Source organism: Miscanthus floridulus, chromosome 9 (genome assembly GCF_019320115.1).
Source record: "Miscanthus floridulus cultivar M001 chromosome 9, ASM1932011v1, whole genome shotgun sequence".
Classification (NCBI taxonomy): domain Eukaryota; kingdom Viridiplantae; phylum Streptophyta; class Magnoliopsida; order Poales; family Poaceae; genus Miscanthus; species Miscanthus floridulus.
Window position 1 is genome coordinate 11,960,164 of NC_089588.1, and position 20,658 is coordinate 11,980,821.

Consider the following 20,658-nt stretch of genomic DNA (forward strand, 5'->3'; position numbering starts at 1 on the left):
CATCATAAAATACATCATATAACATCACATGTATACTACATGAACATCGTAAAATATATTATAGAACATCGTGCCTATACCATATGAACCATATATATTACGTGAACATTATAAAAATACATCACAGAACATCATAAAATATATAATAGAACATCACATATATACTACGGACACCTCATAAAATACATCACAGAAGATTACAACATATACAATAAAACATCACATGTATACTACCTGAACATTACAAAAGAAAAAAAGAAAGAAAGAAAGAATAGAATCACGGAAAGAAAATAATAAAAAGGAAACAAAAAAAAAGAAAAGAAAAGAAAAGAAAAAGAAGATAAATAATAAAAGAAAAGGGAAGGAAACATCTGCAGTATCGTCGGCCAGCCCAACAAGAAAAACAATATTTCACGATTCCCGTGCTAACTCGGTTCCCGTGCTCGTCGTTTGGCACGCGGTCCCGTCCGAACGTTCGGACGGGATGATTTCCGATCCTTTCTCCCCCGCGCGTGTCTGTAGCATTTTTTATCAGAACAAAAATTCGCGTTTTGTCCGAATGGCAAGCTGGTCCCACCGACAGGTGGACCCACCTGTCAGTAGCTGTTGCCTCACAAGCGAAGCACGGAAGCAAAACAACACTCGCCGTCGCCGGTGACGGCCTCTCGGCAAGGACACACACCGGCGTAATGACGCTGTAAAGAAGTGCACCAGAGGCCAGCTACTACAGTACTCCGCATTTGCTAGGTGCCTATGAATCAGTCAGTGTTCAGTGCGCGCCGCAACTGATGGAATGGCAGTGGAGTACAGGCTCAGTCGTTCGGCGTTGTCTCGCCGACCACTCCGGCGGCCTCGGCGCCCCGACCCTCACCGCCGTCACACGACGCTCCTTCTCCAACCAGCCGCTCAAATGCCGCCGCATCAGCCGGGGCAGCGCAGCAGCCGTCCCGCAGGATGTCCAGCAGCAGCGGACGCGCCGGCGCGAGACAGCCGCCGGCACGCAGAGCGGCGACCAGCTCCGACAGCGCGGGCGCGTCCCAGCGCAGGCCCCGCCCGACGGCCTCCCGCGCCACCTCCCTCGCGGCGTCCACATCCCCGGCGGCCACGCACCCGGCGGCGACGACGCCAAACGTCCGGGCGTCCGGCGGGCACCCGGCGCGCTCCATGCAGCCCAGCATCCGGCGCGCGGCGGCCAGGTCGCCCCCGTCGCAGAGCGTGCCGAGGTAGACGCCGTAGACGCGCGCGCTGGGGAGGAGCCCGCGCAGGAGCATTTCGTCGAACGCCTCCTCGACGGCATCGAGCCGTCCGCGGTCTCGGAAAGCCCGGAGGAGCCGCTCGAACTCCGGGAGGCCCGGGGCGACGCCGTCGCGGTCCATCCGCCTGGCCACGACCTCGTACGCCTCAGCGGACAACCCCTCGCGCAGGAGCGCCTCAACGACGGCGCGGTGGTCGGGTCGGTCCGGCGGGACGCCCCACCGGCGCATGTCGTCGAGGAACGCGAGCGCGTCCCGGGCGGGGGCGGCGCCCCGGCGGCAGAGCGAGGCGAGGACCGCGCGGCAGTGGCGCGGGTCCGGGTCGACGAGGAGCGGCGGCATGCAGCGGAGGAGGTCCGCGGCGGCGGTGGGCTGGCCGGCGCGGCAGAGCGCGGAGGTGAGGATGCGGAACGTGGCGGCGTCGGGGGCCGCGTGCGGCGCGGCGCGGAGGAGCACGGCGGGGGCGGCGCGGAGAAGAGTCGGGGACCGGCGGGACGAGCAGAGCGCGGCCAGGAGGGCGTTGAGGGCGCCGGTCGTGCGGTGGGCCGTGCAGAAGAGGGTCGCGGCGGCGGCGAAGCGGCCGTGGCGCGACAGGGTGGACAGCAGGCGGTGCTGGTGGCCCGTGGCGTCAGGCCGCGGTTCCGAGTGGCGGCTCCGGGCCATGGTAGCACTGGTCTGGAAGCGTGGGCGCGCGCTCGCCGCTGCGACGAAGCTTTTATGCTCAGCGATCCTGCAGTTTCAGAAAGACTTAGGGAACTTGCATTGCAATTAGGGAAAAGATCACACATGATGTTTTTCCTTTAAATAAAAGCAGCCAGAGTTGTGAATTATACACTAGAATAACATTTATCGACACAAGATTCACAGTACATTTTATCTTTCACTCAGCACACTTCCACAACACAGATATGTATCTCCACGGTCATCTGATAACTCATGATGCAAAGCAATCCATGCCTTTCCTTATGGTTCCCGAAGTTAACCGAAATCTCAAGCGGATCAAGACCATCATTCCATTGACAATGCAGCCTGCTGTAAAGCCTCATTCTCTGTTACAGCACAGAACGGCAATGGGGAAAGTGATCAATCACTCAACGAAGGCTCACATATCCTCTACCATCAATCACCTCAACAACACGGTGGCCATTGCTGGGGATTACAGTTACAGATCACAAGACCGCCTTCAACTGTTCCAGCACCTCGGCTCATCTCTACTGGAATGCACCAGCGTAAGACACATCATTGCACGGATCACAACTTGGGGGGACAGAAAGCAGGCAACTGTACAAACACGATTCATATATACAAACGGACAATCTATCCAAGGGTTACAATGCAAGTCACTCGACAACATTCCTTCATTCATGCAGGCCAATACTACCCCCATCTAGCGCTATATTAGCTGGACAAATGCATCTATCTATTCAACATCTGTGAGCAGACATGTGCAACCATTCTACCTGGGCCCATATGAACAACCCCCACTTGCCCAGGCAGCAGCCCCTACCAAGCCCTGTTTATCATATCAAGCATCTTCAGAACATTTTACACTTGAAAAAGGAATAATGCTGGCAAAGTACAACCCGAATCTTCGCTGGCTATTTACATTTTGGTTAACCTAGGTATGATTAATTATTTGGGGGGAGCCTCCGAGTTCAATGGCAGGATCAGGGTAGGGTCCACAAACCTTCTGCAAGGAGGCTAATGAATCTTGACTGTATCTTACAACACGCCGTCCAACAGGCAATATATGCACCGAAAGCCACGGCGCCATCAACACTGTCTCTGTGACAAGGCTTACCATCATCTTGGATCTTGAAGCTGGACCATGCTGTGGAGCATCACTTGGCCAAAAATGGAAGGCCTACCGATTGCACTGTGGCTGCATTGTCATAAGATATAGGCCTCATCTTACTTGTAATTTTCCTCAGCATAGATAGAGACAAGAGCATTATCACTAGCACCAGCAGCCAGGAGTGATTTGTATGGATGAAAAGAAAGGCAATTTACACTGCCTATTCTTTGACCCATAAAAGATGGCTGGTAGCGAATAATCTTCAACTGCTCTCCTTCAAGACTAAACACTTTAATCATCTGCTTGGCTGAGCCACTAGCAACAACTGGGGCATGCCGATGAACCGCTAATGCTGTAAGTGAACCCCTGTGTGCCTCAATAGTCAGGTACGGTTCTGCTGCCCTTCTAACATCAAGAAACTGAATGTCTCCAGCTTGTGATGCACTTACAATCTGTGATACCACAAATAATACAAAAGGGAGCATTGTAAAGCTTAAGGAAAGCCCAGACAACTATAGAATTGCTTAGTTGCTTCAACAACGAAAATACATAGCAATGTACAGTGGAAGTATTTACCTTGTATGGATCAAACCCAGGCTGAAACCCTATGCCCACAACCTTTTCCGTTCTTGGGGCATGCGGCCTGGCCACATAGACAAGCCTACAGTGTAGAAAAAGAATATTCAGAGTACAAATAATTAAGTTGGCAGAAAAGAAAGAGGAAATAGGACATTTCATAGGGCACATATGCATGAAATGCAAGGCCAGAGGATGTAGACACTACTGTACTTACCTATCAGGAGAGCGAACATCATATATCCTGACAGAACCATCAGCAAAACCAGCAGCAAAGTGTCCGGAGCGGACCTGAGATGCAGACTGAAATAGAAGCAACAAGCAACATCTCAAAAACAGATCAACACAAACCAGATTAACATAAAACTTGCTGCAGCAAGAATCAAATATATAGAGTAATCAAACAGCTAATTTCACACCTATGGAATGAAAATGTGTTCTTGAGAAACAAACTTTTAAAATGTTATAAAAGTATAACAACAAGATAAGCTAAAAAAAACATTACACTGGACTACTGGAGGACAGTACTTATTTTTTGATGAGTAAAAACAAGTCAGAGCTTAAGACATAACATGAGCAAATCCTTTGCCAAATTCACCTCTTGTTCACATTGTTCAACCAACTTAAGACAAGCTAACAACTTTCCTACAGAAAGCAACAACAAATGCCACTTCCATGCATAAAATCTTAACCATATGAATGGCACATAATGTGAACAAGAGGTAGTCCCAAGCAAGTTGGGGTAGGCTAGAGTTGAAACCCAGCAGAAGCAATCAAGGTTCAGGCACGTGAATAGCTTTGTTGTTGTTGTTGTTGTTGTTATTGTATATGAATGGCACATAATCATTAGGAGTCTAGGAGGATGCATGCATACAATCATTACTCATGCAAGAATAGTGTGACTCCACTTTACCTCTACTAGCAACTCACATGCAGATGTACCTAGAGTCCTTCCTACCATGTGTACTATTTTTTTTGTCACAATTTCACTATCAAAAACAAACCCATGATTCCATGGCACTTAATTACTGGCGGTGAAACGCAGTTACAGAGTAATGTTCTAAGTTATTGATTAATATGACGGGAAGATCAAGTACACAGCATGAACCGCATAATAGAAAACACAGAATCACATATCTATGGTTATTTCTTCAGTGACAATGTGTAACATATAGCCTAGTCAAATAATAAAAAGAAGTTACTTGTATAGTTGTATGAATATTCCAATTTCTCAGACAGCGCAAGGCCACAGGAACTCACCAGGGAAGAAATGGCACTATCAGCAGTTGACTGAATGGTGCTGAGAAGCTGTTCCTTATCAAGGTCCCATACCAAGATGCAAGACATGTCACCAGATGCATACTATTGGACAAGGAGAGCAAGTTGTAATAGAACATGCAATGCGTAAAATAAAATAATACAACTACAGGAAAAAATAGGATGTACCAGATAACCAGATTGCTGCTGCCAGTCAATCACAATACTGCGACCAGCAGCTCGATGTCCCTGAACTGATGAGAAAGCAGTTACAAGTTTCTGTCCTCCCTTTTGAGCAAAATTTTTCCATATACGTACATTTCCATCACCTGCAACATAAAAATTAGACAGTGCAATGGCAGAAGTTAAGTATAGAAGGAAAAGCATAGAGAAGAGAGGCATACTTGAGGCGGCCAAAAGCAAGCTCTCATCAAGCTCATTGATAAGCAAAAGTTTAGATAGCCCTCTGTCGGATAACTTATGGTTTTGAAAAGAGTTCACTGGTAGTGCATCGCTGTAGTTCCACACTCTGGAATGAGACAGAATTTCAGCACAGTCGTAGCAGTGCATATTAGGCATTCAGGCACTAGGATTTTTAATTGCAATAATAATTTCACCTTATCTGTTCATTTTCATCAGCTGCAACGACGATTGGAGAAAATGGCAACAATAAAGCTGCTTTTGTTCCCAAATCAAACCTTGTATCCCAACTAGCAATTTGGCTTGTCATCTTGCAAGCTGTTATTCCCAGGGTGAACCACCAAGAAAAACAACAGGTAAATAATCAAGAAAATCAACAACAATAATGTAATGCAGACAAATGTACATCCACGTACAGGAGCGCTGGCACTTAGTGATGTAGTCTAGTGCAATTCGTTCTCTCTCTTCTCTTCTAGCATTGGTTTCTTCATTATCATCAGAGACAGTTAAAAGTGGCCTAGAGAAGTGACCACAACTCCAGTTGTAAATTGTTGATTGGGGAAGTGGTTCTCTATTACTGAGGCCTGAAGCAGAGCTTAAAAGGCGATCAGCTAAGCCATCAGGTGAATTTATAGGATGCTGTCCAAACTCCATAGAACACACTCGGCGTAATCCTATAAGATAATCATGCTGAGGGGGGCTAACAGGAGGGGTCATAAATTTCATCGAGCTGCTACCTGAAAAATATAGGAAAACTCAAGTCGACAATTCTTGTCTTTCCATGAACACCCAATGAGGCAAGGTGTTACAACTTCCAAGCACATCATAAGTAAAGTGGTTATAACTTACCAGAATTCATATCACGCCAAGAAGAAGAGCGTGCCATTCCATAGTTTGACGAAGATGTCTCTCCTCGATGTGGACCTCCACTGTTAAATCTAGTATTTTTCATGACCACTAGTTCAACATCTATAAGGGACAGTGCTCTCCGACCAATACTTGCAATTCTTGGGTCAGGATCTTTAGAAACAGAACACATAGTTGATATAAATTGAGAATAAATGACATTATCGACAGGCCTCGGCCTAGCATAGCTGAGACCACCATTACTTGCATTCTCCCTCAGTAATATGCCTGAATCAGAGTGTTGGGAAGAATCATCTGACTGGGGAGAGCCATGCATGATGCTACTTGTTGCAATTGGGCTGCTTGTAGAAATTCTTCCATCACGACCAGCGGCACCGTTATCACTGCCAACCCTCAGCACAGGACCAATGCTGTTGTTGGGACTGTAAACATTGCTTGGATTACTTATATTTGCCAATGATGGTAGTGACTTCAGCAACGAATTGGATTGAGGTTTCCAATACTCCGCAGCAACAGATTTGAGATGTTTGTTGTGACCCGACGCAAAGCGAGTAAGCGCTGGAAAAACATCAGTTCAACCCAAAATCATTGTCATAAGGTTAAAAGAAATCTCCTATGTTCAAGACACTAAAACAAGTGTTCTAGGAAAAACAATCTAATTTTCCAATGCACATACCTATAGCAACCTCAGATCTAACAAGGGGACTACCATCTGAAGACATCTGCAGAAGGCTTCGAACTACATTTATTTCAGCTTTCACCTTTTCTTCATCATCAGAATCATCATCAGAGCCATTTAACGTATTATCAAGGAGATTCCCAAGTGCAAAAACAGCAGCAGCTCTGACCTGGCAAGACCAAATGTTTAATATGTATCTTGGGAAGTAGGCAAAAGAAAGAGTACACAGAATATGAAGGCATCATACCTCAGGTTGAGGCTCTGACAATAAGCATATTACAATTTCTGGTGCATTTGTTTGCAGACCAAGTAACTGAGCCTTAGGGAAATCTTCCCAGAGTTTCCCAAGGCATAAACAAAGCCACTGCAAAAGCAAAGGTTCTGTTTGTGCATGAGGATTCTCAGGTTGCAGATGACTCAGGCAAACATCTATAAGCCCTGCATTCATACAAGCCTCTTGACCCGTCCTATGCCCATCCACAATGACTGCTATAACAAAAGCGGCCATTGCACGCTGTTCTGGGAAAGCATCCAAACTGTCAAGAAACCTAATAAAATATCCATGTCCTCCGTCTTTAACCAAGTCAACCTGACATAACTGCCATTTGGGAAAATGTTACAGGTTAAACACCAGAATCTAATCTAAAACAACAAAAGGACCTTAAAAGATTACAATGAAGAGTGCATACCTTATCAAGAGAGAGAATTTTTGTCCATATAAACACTAGAATTTGACGTAACTCCATTGCACTTGTTTGAAGTAGTTTGAGTACATAAGGAAATATTCCGACAGACAGGGCCTACAACAATGAAGTGCCAGAGGTTGAAGACTAAATAAAGAGAAAAAACAACAAACATTTCATAAAAAAAGGTACATGCATAAGAGGTCACTACAAACCAAATCAACTGCCCATGGTCCCATGTCAAGAAATCTTCCAAGCAGAACAAGTGCTCTAAATCTATGTGATTGACTAAGCAGGACCTGCAAAAAAGAGAAGATGTAAGAAGGAAAGTAAAACAATAAAAGAAATATAATCTCTCCAGTCATAAAATAGTGTATTTTGGGTATTGACACAATCCACAAGACATAACTTGGCCAAGTAATTTGTACTACAACAATTTATAAGGAATAGTAAAATTATATAATTATGGGTATACATTTTGGGACAAATCTACCCATAACATTTTCAAATGTCAAATCTCAATGTACACCAGAGCAAATAACATCGAATTTTTGATAGGCTGGCTGCACACAACCCAAAATGAGAGTCTTTTTGTGATTGAATAAAGGAATATGAATATTAAATTTTACTAAATTAAAACTATAGCAGCAAAGAGAAGGGTAACGAGGGTACAAAGTTAAACTGGGTTTTACAAAAAAAATGACTTGTATGTAAGTGTAAAAGCAAAATGCCTTACCTGAAGTACTATGGGTAACTGTTCAGGAGGTTTCTTGTCCTCAGAGCCATGATCGAGCCACACTTCGAAAGCCATCAGTTGTTCCGTAAAAAACGGACTTGGCTGGTTTGAAGGAGAAAGAAATTAGCAATAACAACACACAAAAACTATTAATGTTTCTTGAAGTGCTAAATGATGAGTAGAAAACCTGAAACTCTGCATTTGGATCAGCGATTAACTGAGGAAGCTTGGAAAGGCAAATCTCAGCAGCCATGTCCCATGCATCCCTGGGATTTAGCAAGTTACAAAATGCACAAAAAGTAGTTGAAGCAAAAAGAGAAGGACGAGTCAGGTTAGTTACCACATATGGTGTTGATGTGTTGGTGGTAACAATGGATAAGAAACTGGAGAACAGTTTGCAGATCGCATGATTCTCTCAGCAAGCAAGAAGTTACGGAAGAGACTAGCAACAAGAAGGTCTTGCCTGAAAAGCCTTTGGAACAGATCTGCACAGTGAAACTTGTATCATATACCAAATATAGGCTAACATTTATATTGAACTTCAATAATCTTCTCTAGTTTTCTTGTTCCCCAAAACATTATTTCTCTCCCCTAAACACCGTACCATGTGGGAGAACATTCCATGCGATAGTATCTGTTATAGCAGTAAAAATCCAATTGAGCTCTCCAAGAAGTGTTTTACGGTCATTTTGCCTTCCAGGAATTTGGTCAATAAGAGAATGATCCAGAGAACCACAGAGTAATGTTCGCTTACAAAACCTGCATGGTTTACAAGCATGTCCTCATGTAAGCACGACATGCTAAGAAAAGGAGAGGAGATAAGGAACTGTGCACACCAATAAGCATGTACACACAAAGAAGAGAAGGGAAGAGGGAGAGAGAAAGAACCAGTGCAAAGCCATTTTGATGGGAGTTGTGAGGCAGGCCGTAAACACATCAGCAGGAAATTCTGCACTCTGGGGTAGCATTTGATGTGCTTCGCAGGCAGCAAGAAGAATGCAATCCTTCTGTGAAGATGCAGAGGAGGTAGAACTCCAGTCTAGGCGCTGAAATAAACAAGTCACTATGAATATTAGGCAGTCCAGGAACAAAAACAGAACACATAAATCATGATGACCTTCAACTTCAAGCACAAGAGAAACAAATGATAATTAGAAACATGTAGCATACCTCTAGAAAAGCTTTCACAATAATTCCAGCTGCTGAGCAATCAAAAACATAAATGGAAGGTGTCTTCAGCCATGAATCAAGATCAGTAATTGGAAGTGGAATATACTGTGTGTAACTCTGCAGCAAAATGCAAAAACAACCATTTTATCAGAGACACCTATCATAAATAAAGCATGCGGCAAACATTACAGTGTCTTCATAATATTACCTTGTTAAACACCCAAATCTCACCATTAGATGTAGGCTTTGGTACACCATGGCCGTTATAATGGAAAAGGACTCTCTCTGATCTGGCATATTTGCGGCAAGTATTACAAAGCTTCTTAACTTCCTCCACTGTTGGATCCAGCTGAAGCTTGTATCGAGCCTTCAAGTGCCATTAGAAATAGGACATGAAGATGCTAATAATCCTCACCAAAATAGCATTGAAGATAAACAGGGAAGCAAGTTCTTTACCTTAGGTTGCCAGCGCTCATACTGAGAATGCAAAGTTTTTCCAATACTTTCAAGAGCTTTAGGAGGTACCATAGAGAAAGGATCTGAAAAGAAAGGAATAGACCTATGAACATATCACAAAGCAGCTCAACGAGTGCAATAACAGTAATGCAGTACAAACCTATCAACAAATGTAAATTACCACCGTTGCCTAAAGTCTGGTAACACTTGCTTGACAAAATAACCATCCAATAGATGCAGTATCTTACATTAGAAAATTTCACTTCCTTTACAATGAAATGCCAATTCTTAACTTAGATTCATCTAAAAACTATGGAGCAAAATCTCATTTTCAGAATATAAATTTTAACAGTGTCTTTTGAGAAAAGAGGTGCCAGATAGTTTCCTTGTGATTTACTTCAAATTAGCAATATACTAAAAGAAAAGTTACTTGGAAGGACTGAATACATGCAAGGATTGTCCTTGGATGGAACTATGGAAGCACATGGAAACCAGCTATCTACAAGAATGAACCATGAACAAGGCTCTAGATCCTTTAATAATATTACTATACTGTTGATGCCTTGTGTATATTTGTACAAGTTTTTCCCTTTTCTTTTTACTTCTTGTTGGTGCTCATGTTGGGTATCATCTCCAGCCTACCCCAATGTGCTTGGGACTAAAAGACTTTGTTGTGTACTTCTAATTAACAATATGCTCTCATCTGGCATTCAGAAATGATATTCACGAAAAAGAAAGACACAGTTTCACTCAAATGGTGAAAAGCAGTTCATTTACTGTATTTTTTCAACTAATTTGAAATTTGGAAATATATAGCCAACTAAAAGTTTACCTATCCAGCACTCCATTCTTGCACAAGGGGAAATCTTAATTACATCAGGTGGATCAACACTTATGTTTAAACACAATACAAGTGCAACACATCCAGTCTTCATCTGCACTACAAAATCCATCATTAGTAAATATCGTGTAAAAGATGCGGAAAACTTATAAAAAGAAATGGCGAGCCATCCAATGGCCAAACGGAAACAATAGAGAGAATGGCTATAAATTCCACAATGACTAAATTAGTAATGTATGGTGCAAATCAAGGCACCAGAGAGAACACACAGGGAATTAAATAAAATAGTAAACAGAATAAATAACAGGTGTGGGTTGTTTAAAGTCAACATGATCCTCAGACAAGTGAACATAAGCTGCAAACCGAAGTGACTTTGCCTCAAGTGTGAAAGGACAACTTAATTTATATGGTGCATTGAAAATCCAAAAAGGATCTAATGTTTAGAAATTCCAAGCGGTTCTGCATTCTTTGCCCAAGAGCATCAATAGTCTCTAATGTTTCTCACAGGGGAACTTCAAGGCTCATAATGTTCAACCTTATATTTATCATCAAAACCTCCTATCTAGCAATCATATATGTCTGGTGCCATGAACTGAAACACCCTATTTCACATGGTGCTTCATGTCATTGCAACATGTACAATATGGCGAGTGGTAACCCTGAAACAACCATGCGCTTTCATGCCAACTTTGTTACTGGAATGTCTTAAGCCTCTAATGACATCAAAAGATTGGGGTCAGCCAACTTTATCTTGACCAGTGGCTACTAATTGACATGATCCAGGCATTGTCTATGTTTTAACTTTGGCAAAATTGAAAGTGGGATGTTAGCAAAATGATTCATAGAGTAGTGCTATTGAGGCAAATTTGCCTGTAACTTACAGCAACACGGTAAGACTAGATATGATGCCAACAAGTCACTGATAGTAGTAGTATCACTAGGAACTTGAAGGGGGCTGGCATTTTTTGCTCTGTATGTATATACGCCACCATGACCATCAAAATATTTACAGGACCAGTTAGGTATCCAGAATAATACTGTTTACATTTTATCTGAAACATACTAGTTAAAAGACCGGTGATCATCATGCCACATTTAAGTGGTTAATGAAATTAAGAATTTGCATGAGTGATGTTACAGCCCACAGCAACACAGTTGGGTACAATATTTTCGTTTTGCATCCATTTTTATTACGAACAAAGAAATGGTCAGTGTCGTACAGTAAAAGAGTAATACGACATGTAATTCCAACAACATTTCGAAACACTTAAGCAGCAGAAGATACTAGGCTGTGGCAAGCAATAATTAATTCCACCATATCACTATTGTCCTGCTCACAAGAGTAGCGAGCAGAACGTTACATGTTCCGTGACTTCTGGGGTGTTTTTAGCGATCATAACGTATTCCGTAACGGAAATTGATAAATAGCGTTCAGTTTGCAGATATCATAATCAATTCACACGACCAGCAGCTGCACCCAATTTGCCATTTTTAAGCTCAGTCAGTTAATTGCTATCCTAAGAATGTCCCGCCCCATTCCCACGCGACGCGCCAAATCCAGCGAACAGTCTAGTATACCATCAGTGCAAGCACTAGGAACAGCATCTGCAAACAAGCATCACATCCATTACCCGGTCCTTGGGTCGCCACTTTGAGACGAGCCCGCTGGTGGAGGGCGCTGCGGCGGCGGCCGTATCCTCGTCGATCCCCTGGTGGCGCTGCTCGCACAGCACGACCACCTGGGGCAGGTACGCCACGGGCGCCGGCTTCTCCACCTCGGCGACCTCCAGCCCGTTCCTGGGCTCCGGCCCGTTGGCAACGGGGAGGTCATCCGCGACGTGGTTCTGGTGGTTGTGGTGCCGATGGGGCAGCGGCGGCACCGGGGCCGCGGCCGCGGCCGGCGACGGCGACGGCGAGGACGAGGAGTGGCCGAGCCTGGACTCCATGAGATCTCCCAATGCCATCGACGCCTGCTGTGCCTGTCTTCCGCACCCAGTCACCCCGCAGCTATCATGAGGTCGGGAAGCTCGCTCACCTACATCGATCGAATCGGGCCAGCGTGGCGAGTCCGAGGTGGGGAGCCAGATCAGTGGGGGTGCGGAGACTGGGCGGAGGTTGGTGGGGGAGGGGTTTAGGGTTAGGGTTTGGATGCAGCTGGGAGGAGGGAGAGAGAGGACAGGGAGAGAGAAAGGTGGGGGAGGGGAAGGGAAGCGGCGTCTCGGTGCGGGAGGGAGCGAGGAGGAAGCAGGCGACGCCGAGAGAGATTGACCGGTGAGAGGAAAATAAAATTGCTATAAAAAGTAGAAATGGAAATCGATTTCTTTTTTTCTTTTTTTTTTTGGCTAATTTTGGGGGGCGTGGCCCGTGATGCCCTTCTTGTTTTCCCATACCATTCTTTCTCTTCTCTCTCGTTTTTGAGAAATATTCTTTCTCTAATATTTATAAGATGTTATTTGTTTTCCTGAGGGTTTTCAAAATCTATTAAACCATCTGTTCGGAATTGTTTTAGTTTGACCTCATTTAAAGTTACCTATTTTGATATATCTACATAAAATACACCAAAATCTGCAGCATCACATTAAACCCATCATAAAATGTATCTCGATATTGCATGTATTTGTGTATCACAGTTGTCAACATGTTTTTTATACAAAATATTTAAAATTAGATAAGTTAAAATTAAAGTTTTATTTGGCACAGCTTTACCAATAGCCTCATGAATTATTTGAAGCTGTTTTTTTTTCAAACAACTTTTTGCAGGCAGCTTTGTGGATGAAGCTCGTTAAATCCTGCTCTCGTTGAGATAGGATAAAACTGAAATAGCAGCTTTTCACAGCTTTCACGCTTAGGCCCGCAGTCTAGGAACCCAACCTCTAGTTCACAAAAAAATTCATGCATTTGCCACTAAGCACCATATCAATCTGCTTCCTGTATTCTCTCCCGACTAATTCCTTCGATCGCAAGCGTCGCCGCCATGGATGCCCCTTTGCCTCCTGCACGCGATGCCGGCCAGGAAGCAGATGGGTCAGGAGGCCAAGAAGACGATCCAATCAGTGCACCAAGGGGATCCTTCTCTGCTCTTCTCGCACGAGCTACGGGCGCTCCGTCTTAGGTGGTGTTTGATTGCCCCTCCTAAATTTTAGTCGTTGTCCCATCGAATGTTTGGACACGTGCATGGAGTATTAAATATAGACTAATTACGAAACTAATTACATAGTTTGCGACTAATTTGCGAAACAAATCTTTTAAGCCTAATTAGTCCATGATTTGATAATGTGGTGCTACAGTAAACATATGCTAATGATGGATTAATTAGGCTTAAAAATTTCGTCTCGTTGAGTACTGACGGATTATGTAATTTATTTTTTTATTAGTATCCGAACACCCCATACAACATCATTCCGACATACCTCCTAAATTTTAGTCACTAGATCCAAAACACCACCTTAGCCAGGCGGGGCCTTGGCTGATGGCCCCGACCCCCCCCCCCCCCAAAGCTAGGCACCGTAAGGTAGAGCATGATTCTTTTAAATTAAAAATATGAAACTAGTTTCATAATTTTTCGAAGAAAGACATAATTTCTAAGATTAAACCATATTTTTAAGGATTTTTTCATGTAAAAATATTTAGATTTTTTTAAAATTCTAAATTTGGATATTCCTTTTGAAAATGTTTTAGTTCGATTTGTCTATGTGAACTTTCAACTTAGTTCGATTTACGCTCTATGATGTGGTAGCACATCAGCAAAATCACCATCAAAACCATCTAATGTGCAAAAACAAACTGTTTTAAAAGTAGGAGACATAAAAATGATTTTGTAGTTCATTGAGCAAAAGCGGACGACTTAATACTCGCTATGTTCTTTTTTACATTTCATATGAGATTTGTCCTAAGCCAAATATTACTACCTTTAACAGTCCATTTTGGAAAATCCTTACTCCCTTCGTCCCAAATAAGCGTCGCTATGGTATTCGTGTCGATCAAACTTTCTTAAGTTTGTAGAAAATATTAACAATATTTGTATCTCCAGATTAGTTTACTATGAAAATAGATTCAATGATCTATCTAACGATACTAACTATGTGCTATAAATATTATTAATATTTTTTATATATTTGGTTAAAGTTAAAAGAGTCTGACTCCTCGAAAAACGAGAACAACATTTGTTTAGAGACCAAGGAAGTATAGTTTTACAAAGTACGAATTATATAGTATATTATAAAAGTATTTTTTCTCTCATACGGTGAATCTAAAAACATGAATTCTATGTCATGAATTTTCATATAATTTTTAAAAAAAACGATCGTCCAAAATATAAATATTTGTACATGTAAATGAAAACTGCCGAGTAGTTGAGGGGGTAAATTGGATCATGGGCCTTGTGTTTCCCCTCTGAAACCAGAATTTGTGTTTTCTCTGTGGCCAATCACATAACAACACACTAATCGTGGATTGTGGAGAGCAGGATGGAGCGCAGGCTACACATCGGACGGCCACGGAGCGCTGTGACGTGGATCGACTCGTCTGGTTACAATGCCATAGCTATTGATTTAGATGAAAGTGGTATGACAAATATAAATTCATGTTTGAATCTATATATTGTCATCTATGTATACTACTTGTTCACTCACTGTGATGTGACAGTTAGGCAGGTGCTAGGATATAAGAATGAATGTTCACTCATTGTGACCATGTGGCAGTTAGGCAGGTGCTAGGATATGAGAATGAATGTGTGATTGGCAATGATCATGAATCTAGTGTGACAATGAATGTGGGATGCTTGTGTGACTCGACGTCATGAACGTAAGGTCAATTTTCTAGAGAAATGACAATACAAAATTAATTGTTGATGAATATAATGTTTAGTCGTATGTATGACTGCTTGCTTTATCTCATTTACAAGCATTGGCTATGATCGAGTATCTTCTGGTAGTAAATAGAAAGAGAGGGAGCTAAATGAGTGAGAGGAATTCCCTCTCCACCTTCCCCCTCTCCTCCTTTTATAGAGGACGTGGGAGGGAATGTTTTCATTATTTCCTGGCGAGGCTTGTATTTACAAAAGAGCCTCTAAAGGCTACAAATGGGCCCTAAACATATTATCTCTCAAGCCTCTTGGCTATGTAATTCAACTCTAAACATACTAATGAGGGTTTCTATAACATATAATACACCCAACAATAGCCCCTTAGGGCTCTTTTGGAAGCAAGGGGGAGCAAAACCCAGGATGAAAAACCCTCCAATAAGAACTAGAATGATATCCTCATGGATTACCCACCCAGGGAAAAGTCTGGGATCCCGGAGGGATTGAAGTTTCCAAATTAGCCCTTAGTTATTCAGTTTTGATCAGAAGTACAAGACTCAATAGTTGAATACAACTAAGTGTGGCCCAATTGTAACTTAGACCCGGCTGCGAGGATCATCCTTCGCAACTGCACGCTTGCACATCACTAAACCCGTCCCAAAAACCCAGTGGAAAAAAGGTAGAGAGAAAAAAGCACACACACGACATTTGTCTATACTCAGATCATCTAGAGATGCTTTTAACTTCAGCGAAACTTCACTCTAACCTCCAAAACTTTGCCTTTGGTAGCTTGCTCCTTTGTCTAGCCTTGAATCCTTGGTAGCTTCTCTTTGTAACTGAGCCATCGGAGAAGCAGTTGATGTGGTCGATGTAGGCGGCGTAGTTATAGATGATTGTCACACGTCTTCAAGCTTTCGCTCGTGGGTGCCAGAAAAGTCTTGGGACTTTGGGTTTATCGCTTGTCTAATATGTTCCTCACTAGCCCCACTTGGCTGGCGCTTGTGAGAAATTATTTCACATGCTTGAAGTAGATGACGTAGGCGTGGTTATTGTCATAGATGGCAACCTCCCCACTCCAATTAATGGTGAAGGCAAAGTCAATGATGCCAATGGTGACCCCTAGCTCCAAATTGATGACGAAGTCGAAGTTGATAATGCCGATAGCGACCCTTGCTTCAAATTGATGGTGAAGGCAAAGCCAAAGATGTCGATGGCGACCCCCTGCTCCAATTGACGACGAAGGCAAAGTCAAAGATGGTGATGGTGATCCCCACTTTAGATCAATGGCGAAGGCAAAGCCAAAGATGTCGATGGTGATCCCCCTGTTTCCAATTGATAGCGAAGGCAAACTTAAAGATGCCAATGGCGATCCCCTCGCTTCAAATTAACGGTGAAGGCGAAGACGAAGATGCCAATGGTGACCCCCCGGTCCAATTGATGACAAAGTGAAGTCGAAGATTCCGATGGTGATCCCGCTGCTTCAAATTGGTGGCAAAGGCGAAGTCAAATATGCCAATAGTGATGGCGAAGCCCCTCAACAAAAATTAAAGTTAGCGAAGGTTAGTTGATGACGTTGAAGTCGGTGGCAAAGCCCCTTGCCGAAGTCAAATTTAAAGCCCCTCGCTGAAACATTGAAGAAGGCGTAGTCAATGACATCGAAATAGGTGGTGAAGCCCGTGACGAAAGGTTGGTGAAGACATAGTCGATGATGCCAAAGTCGTTTATGCTGATGCTTATGCTGAAATATTGTGATAGGAAAACATTGTTCCATAACTAAAAAGTAGTGCTGAATAAGCTCAAGCGAACAGGGCGGTGTCGACGCCCCTCGCCAAAACGTTGGCGAAGGCAATATGTCGATTACGCTGAATCGACGGTGAAGCCCCTTGTCGATATGTTGGCATAGGCGGTGTCGATGTCAGCAAAGTCGGTGGTGAAACCTCTTGACAAATAACGACAAAGGCATAATTGATGACGCTAAATTCGAAGTTGAAGATGTTTACACCAAAATTTGGGAAGAAGAACGCGGGAATTCGAAGTTTCTAGGATTGTGTCATCAAGGAATCGATTAGATATAAATCAGTATAAGCTGATTTAGATGCGATGTCAGAATCGGCTATTTTATAGATGACGTCAGCAGACGGCATCAATATGCTATGCTTGAATGGCGCCAGGAAGATGTGTTGGACTCTACAAATAAAGAAAATTAGGGTCCAAGTTATTATTCAGTTAGGAAGTTTTCTTTTATTCCAAAAATTATAATAAGTCGTATTTGAGTAGGATTTATATTTAGGTTCCGGGTATAAATATTAAACCCTAGTTATTGTATAAAAAAAGAACACTCAACCAATACAATCTTTTCGGCTTTCGCCATCGCATTAGGAGTAGGAGTACTGTAGATCTCGGCAAGTTCTTCAGCAAACAGGGTTGCATCGACTGATTGACCTCCAGCTTGCTTATGAGTAGCATCACGACTTGTATTGTGCTTGTAAAGCTGCATCAGCTGATTAATCTTTTATGCGCCATAATATAAGTTAGTTATCGATCTGTATCGTAGTTTGTAAGGCTGCATCAGTTGATTGATCTCTTACGAATCATAATATAGATCAAAGTTATCGATCTTGTGTTAAATAACTTATTGTTTAATACAATATCACCAGTTATCGAATCTGCTAAGATTAGTAAGATTTTCCTTCCTGTTTTTGGTTGATTCACCAGTTATCGATCTTATTATAATTAATGTTTTATTAATTATAACAAAATCACCCGATTAAGATAGAGATAGATCGGCATCATACCATCTTAATTGGTCATCCTTTGATCTGGTCACGCTTTAAATCTTATAATTGATGGCTTAATTCCACTAGATCGGCTATTTTATCTCTATTTCAATCAAACATAGTATGCATCCAAAGACATGTTTTAATCTTGAATAAACTCATTAGTTAATGAGATCTAATCTAATGACACTACCATAGCTGCATCGATCCGGTCGAACCTTACTGGTAAGACTTTCGATTAGAAATTATCGATTAGTGGTCTTGTTCATGATCAAGATATGTACTATGTTTATTTGCTATGACTACATCGGTTATTTTAATCGATTTGCCTATACTCTCATGCATATAGCATGTTTTCTTAAATCTGTCAACATATAGACGGTTTTATAGATTATTTGGCTTTAGTTTATTATCATTATCATAATTGCATCGATCCAATCGAACCTCACTGTTGATGATAATAGATTAGATTCAAACTGTTTGTAGATTCATTTATATTAGATAGTCGATTTGTTCGTATGTTATACTCTTTTCATCAAACTTATCGACTCGACACTTTATATTGATTATGTTCCATTTAGCCAATGATGCTTTCTAATGTTCCATGAGTATCGGTTATTTTGATTCATATCATTATCATTTAAGATTAGCCGATAATCCTTGATTTAAAGATCTTCATTTCATGGATACGCTGGATATCGACTATTTAGTCGATAGCCTTATTAAATCGGCTATCTAGCCGTACATTTGGAACTGTCTGGTGCAATACCGACATGTTCCACTTTAAATTACTGATAAGATTTTCTCTCCATATCAATTGCAGGTCAAATTGACTGGCACATCGTTGGGTTTTCATAATCGGCTGGTTCTGTGTTGAAGCCAAGCAGATCTTTGGTCTTGTTCCACTCAGATCATCTGGCTTGCTGTGTGTTGATCACATCACCACACTTTTGTGTCAATAGAAGCCCCTCACTGAAACGTCGCCGTAGTCAATAATGATGCTGAAGTTGATGGTGAAGCCCATTGCCGAAATGTCGACGAAAGCATAGTCGATGGCGAATACGTAGCGAATGCTGTAACCTCACCTGATATAGTGAAGATTTGCTGGTTGGTGCCCGTGGTTTTTTCCCTTCTTCTTTGAAAGGGTTTTCCATATTAAAATCTCATGTTCCCTATGTTTGATCTACTGTTCTTCGTCGTTTATATTGCCTATCATTTCTAACAAGTGGTATCAGAGCTAGGTTTCACATTAGGGTTTCACGATGGCATCGATGAAGTTTGATCTATCGCTGCTGGATTACAAGATGAGATTTGCGCTGTGGCAAGTCAAGATGCGGGCGATTCTGGCATAATCTTCGGATCTTGATGGGGTGCTAGATGGTTTTAGAGGCAAAGGGCAAAAATCATGGACCGCTGAAGAGAAGCGGAAGGATCGTAAGGTTCTGTCTCTGATTCAACTTTATCTACATAATGATATTTTACAAGAAGTGCTGTAGGAGAAAACTGTCATAGAACTTTGGCTCAAGCTAGAATCGATCTACATGTCTAAGGATCTAACTAGTAAGATGCACGTGAAGATAAAGTTGTTCACGCACAAGCTATAAGAAGGTGGTTTGGTGATGAACCACTTATTGATCTTTAAGAAGATCATTGCTGACTTAGTGTCGATAGAGGTAAAATATGATGATGAAGATTTAGCTCTTCTACTGTTATGCTCACTGCCTAGTTCATTTGCAAATTTCCTAGATGCCATACTATTAAGCCTTGATGAACTAACCCTTGTGGAAGTATATGAGACCCTCCAGTCAAGGAAGAAGATGAAAGGTATGGTTCAGTCTGACGTGTCGTCCTCCAAGGGCGAAGTGTTGCAGGTTAGAGGTAGGCCCGAGCAGAAAAACCTACAACAACAACAATAATTAAGACAAGAGCAAGAACGGTAAAGGTCGTTTGAAGCCTAGAGGCAGGGATAAGTTCTGCAGGTATTGTAAGAAAGATACTCATGTCATTGAGGATTGTTGGAAGCTGTAGAGAATAAGGAGAAAAGAAACAGTACGTATAAACCGAAAAACAAATCCGATGGTGATGGTAAGGCCTCTATTGTCTCTGCTGTTGATACTTCTGATTCAGGAGACGTTCTTATTGTTTTTGCTGGTTGTGTTGCTGGTCGTGATGAATGGATACTTGATTCTGCATGCTTATTTCATATATGCTCTAACAGAGATTGGTTCAGTTCTTATGAGTCTATGCAGAGTGGAGATATCGTGCGTATGGGAGATAACAACCCATGTGAGATCATGGGCATTGGCTCCGTTCAGATCAAGATGCATGATGGCATGATACGCACACT

At 42.4% G+C, this 20,658-nt stretch overlaps 2 protein-coding genes across 3 annotated transcripts; both read right to left on the reverse strand.

The window, feature by feature from the left end:
• Positions 1-284: 284 nt before the first annotated feature.
• On the reverse strand, positions 285-2,388 carry LOC136483433 (pentatricopeptide repeat-containing protein At2g38420, mitochondrial-like). Its single transcript, XM_066480505.1, has one exon. It carries the CDS (start codon positions 1,914-1,916, stop codon positions 813-815), a length of 1,104 nt encoding a protein of 367 aa, XP_066336602.1. The 5' UTR covers positions 1,917-2,388; the 3' UTR covers positions 285-812.
• A 147-nt stretch (positions 2,389-2,535) lies between these two features.
• Positions 2,536-12,963, reverse strand: LOC136483431 (regulatory-associated protein of TOR 1-like). Of its 2 annotated transcripts, XM_066480502.1 has the most exons (23): positions 12,365-12,963; positions 10,725-10,827; positions 9,893-9,975; positions 9,645-9,803; positions 9,437-9,553; positions 9,155-9,312; positions 8,871-9,025; positions 8,607-8,751; positions 8,454-8,532; positions 8,267-8,368; positions 7,746-7,829; positions 7,537-7,647; positions 7,095-7,445; positions 6,845-7,016; positions 6,151-6,726; positions 5,718-6,038; positions 5,499-5,619; positions 5,286-5,410; positions 5,071-5,210; positions 4,885-4,986; positions 3,842-3,927; positions 3,625-3,709; positions 2,536-3,500 (listed from the first exon to the last, which is right to left on the reverse strand). In XM_066480502.1, exons 1-23 carry the CDS (start codon positions 12,695-12,697, stop codon positions 3,165-3,167), a joined length of 4,044 nt encoding a protein of 1,347 aa, XP_066336599.1. In that variant the 5' UTR covers positions 12,698-12,963; the 3' UTR covers positions 2,536-3,164. The 2 variants fall into 2 exon arrangements, with proteins under 2 accessions (XP_066336599.1, XP_066336598.1); XM_066480501.1 differs by having other exon boundaries at positions 5,071-5,410.
• Between the last annotated feature and the right edge of the window lie 7,695 nt (positions 12,964-20,658).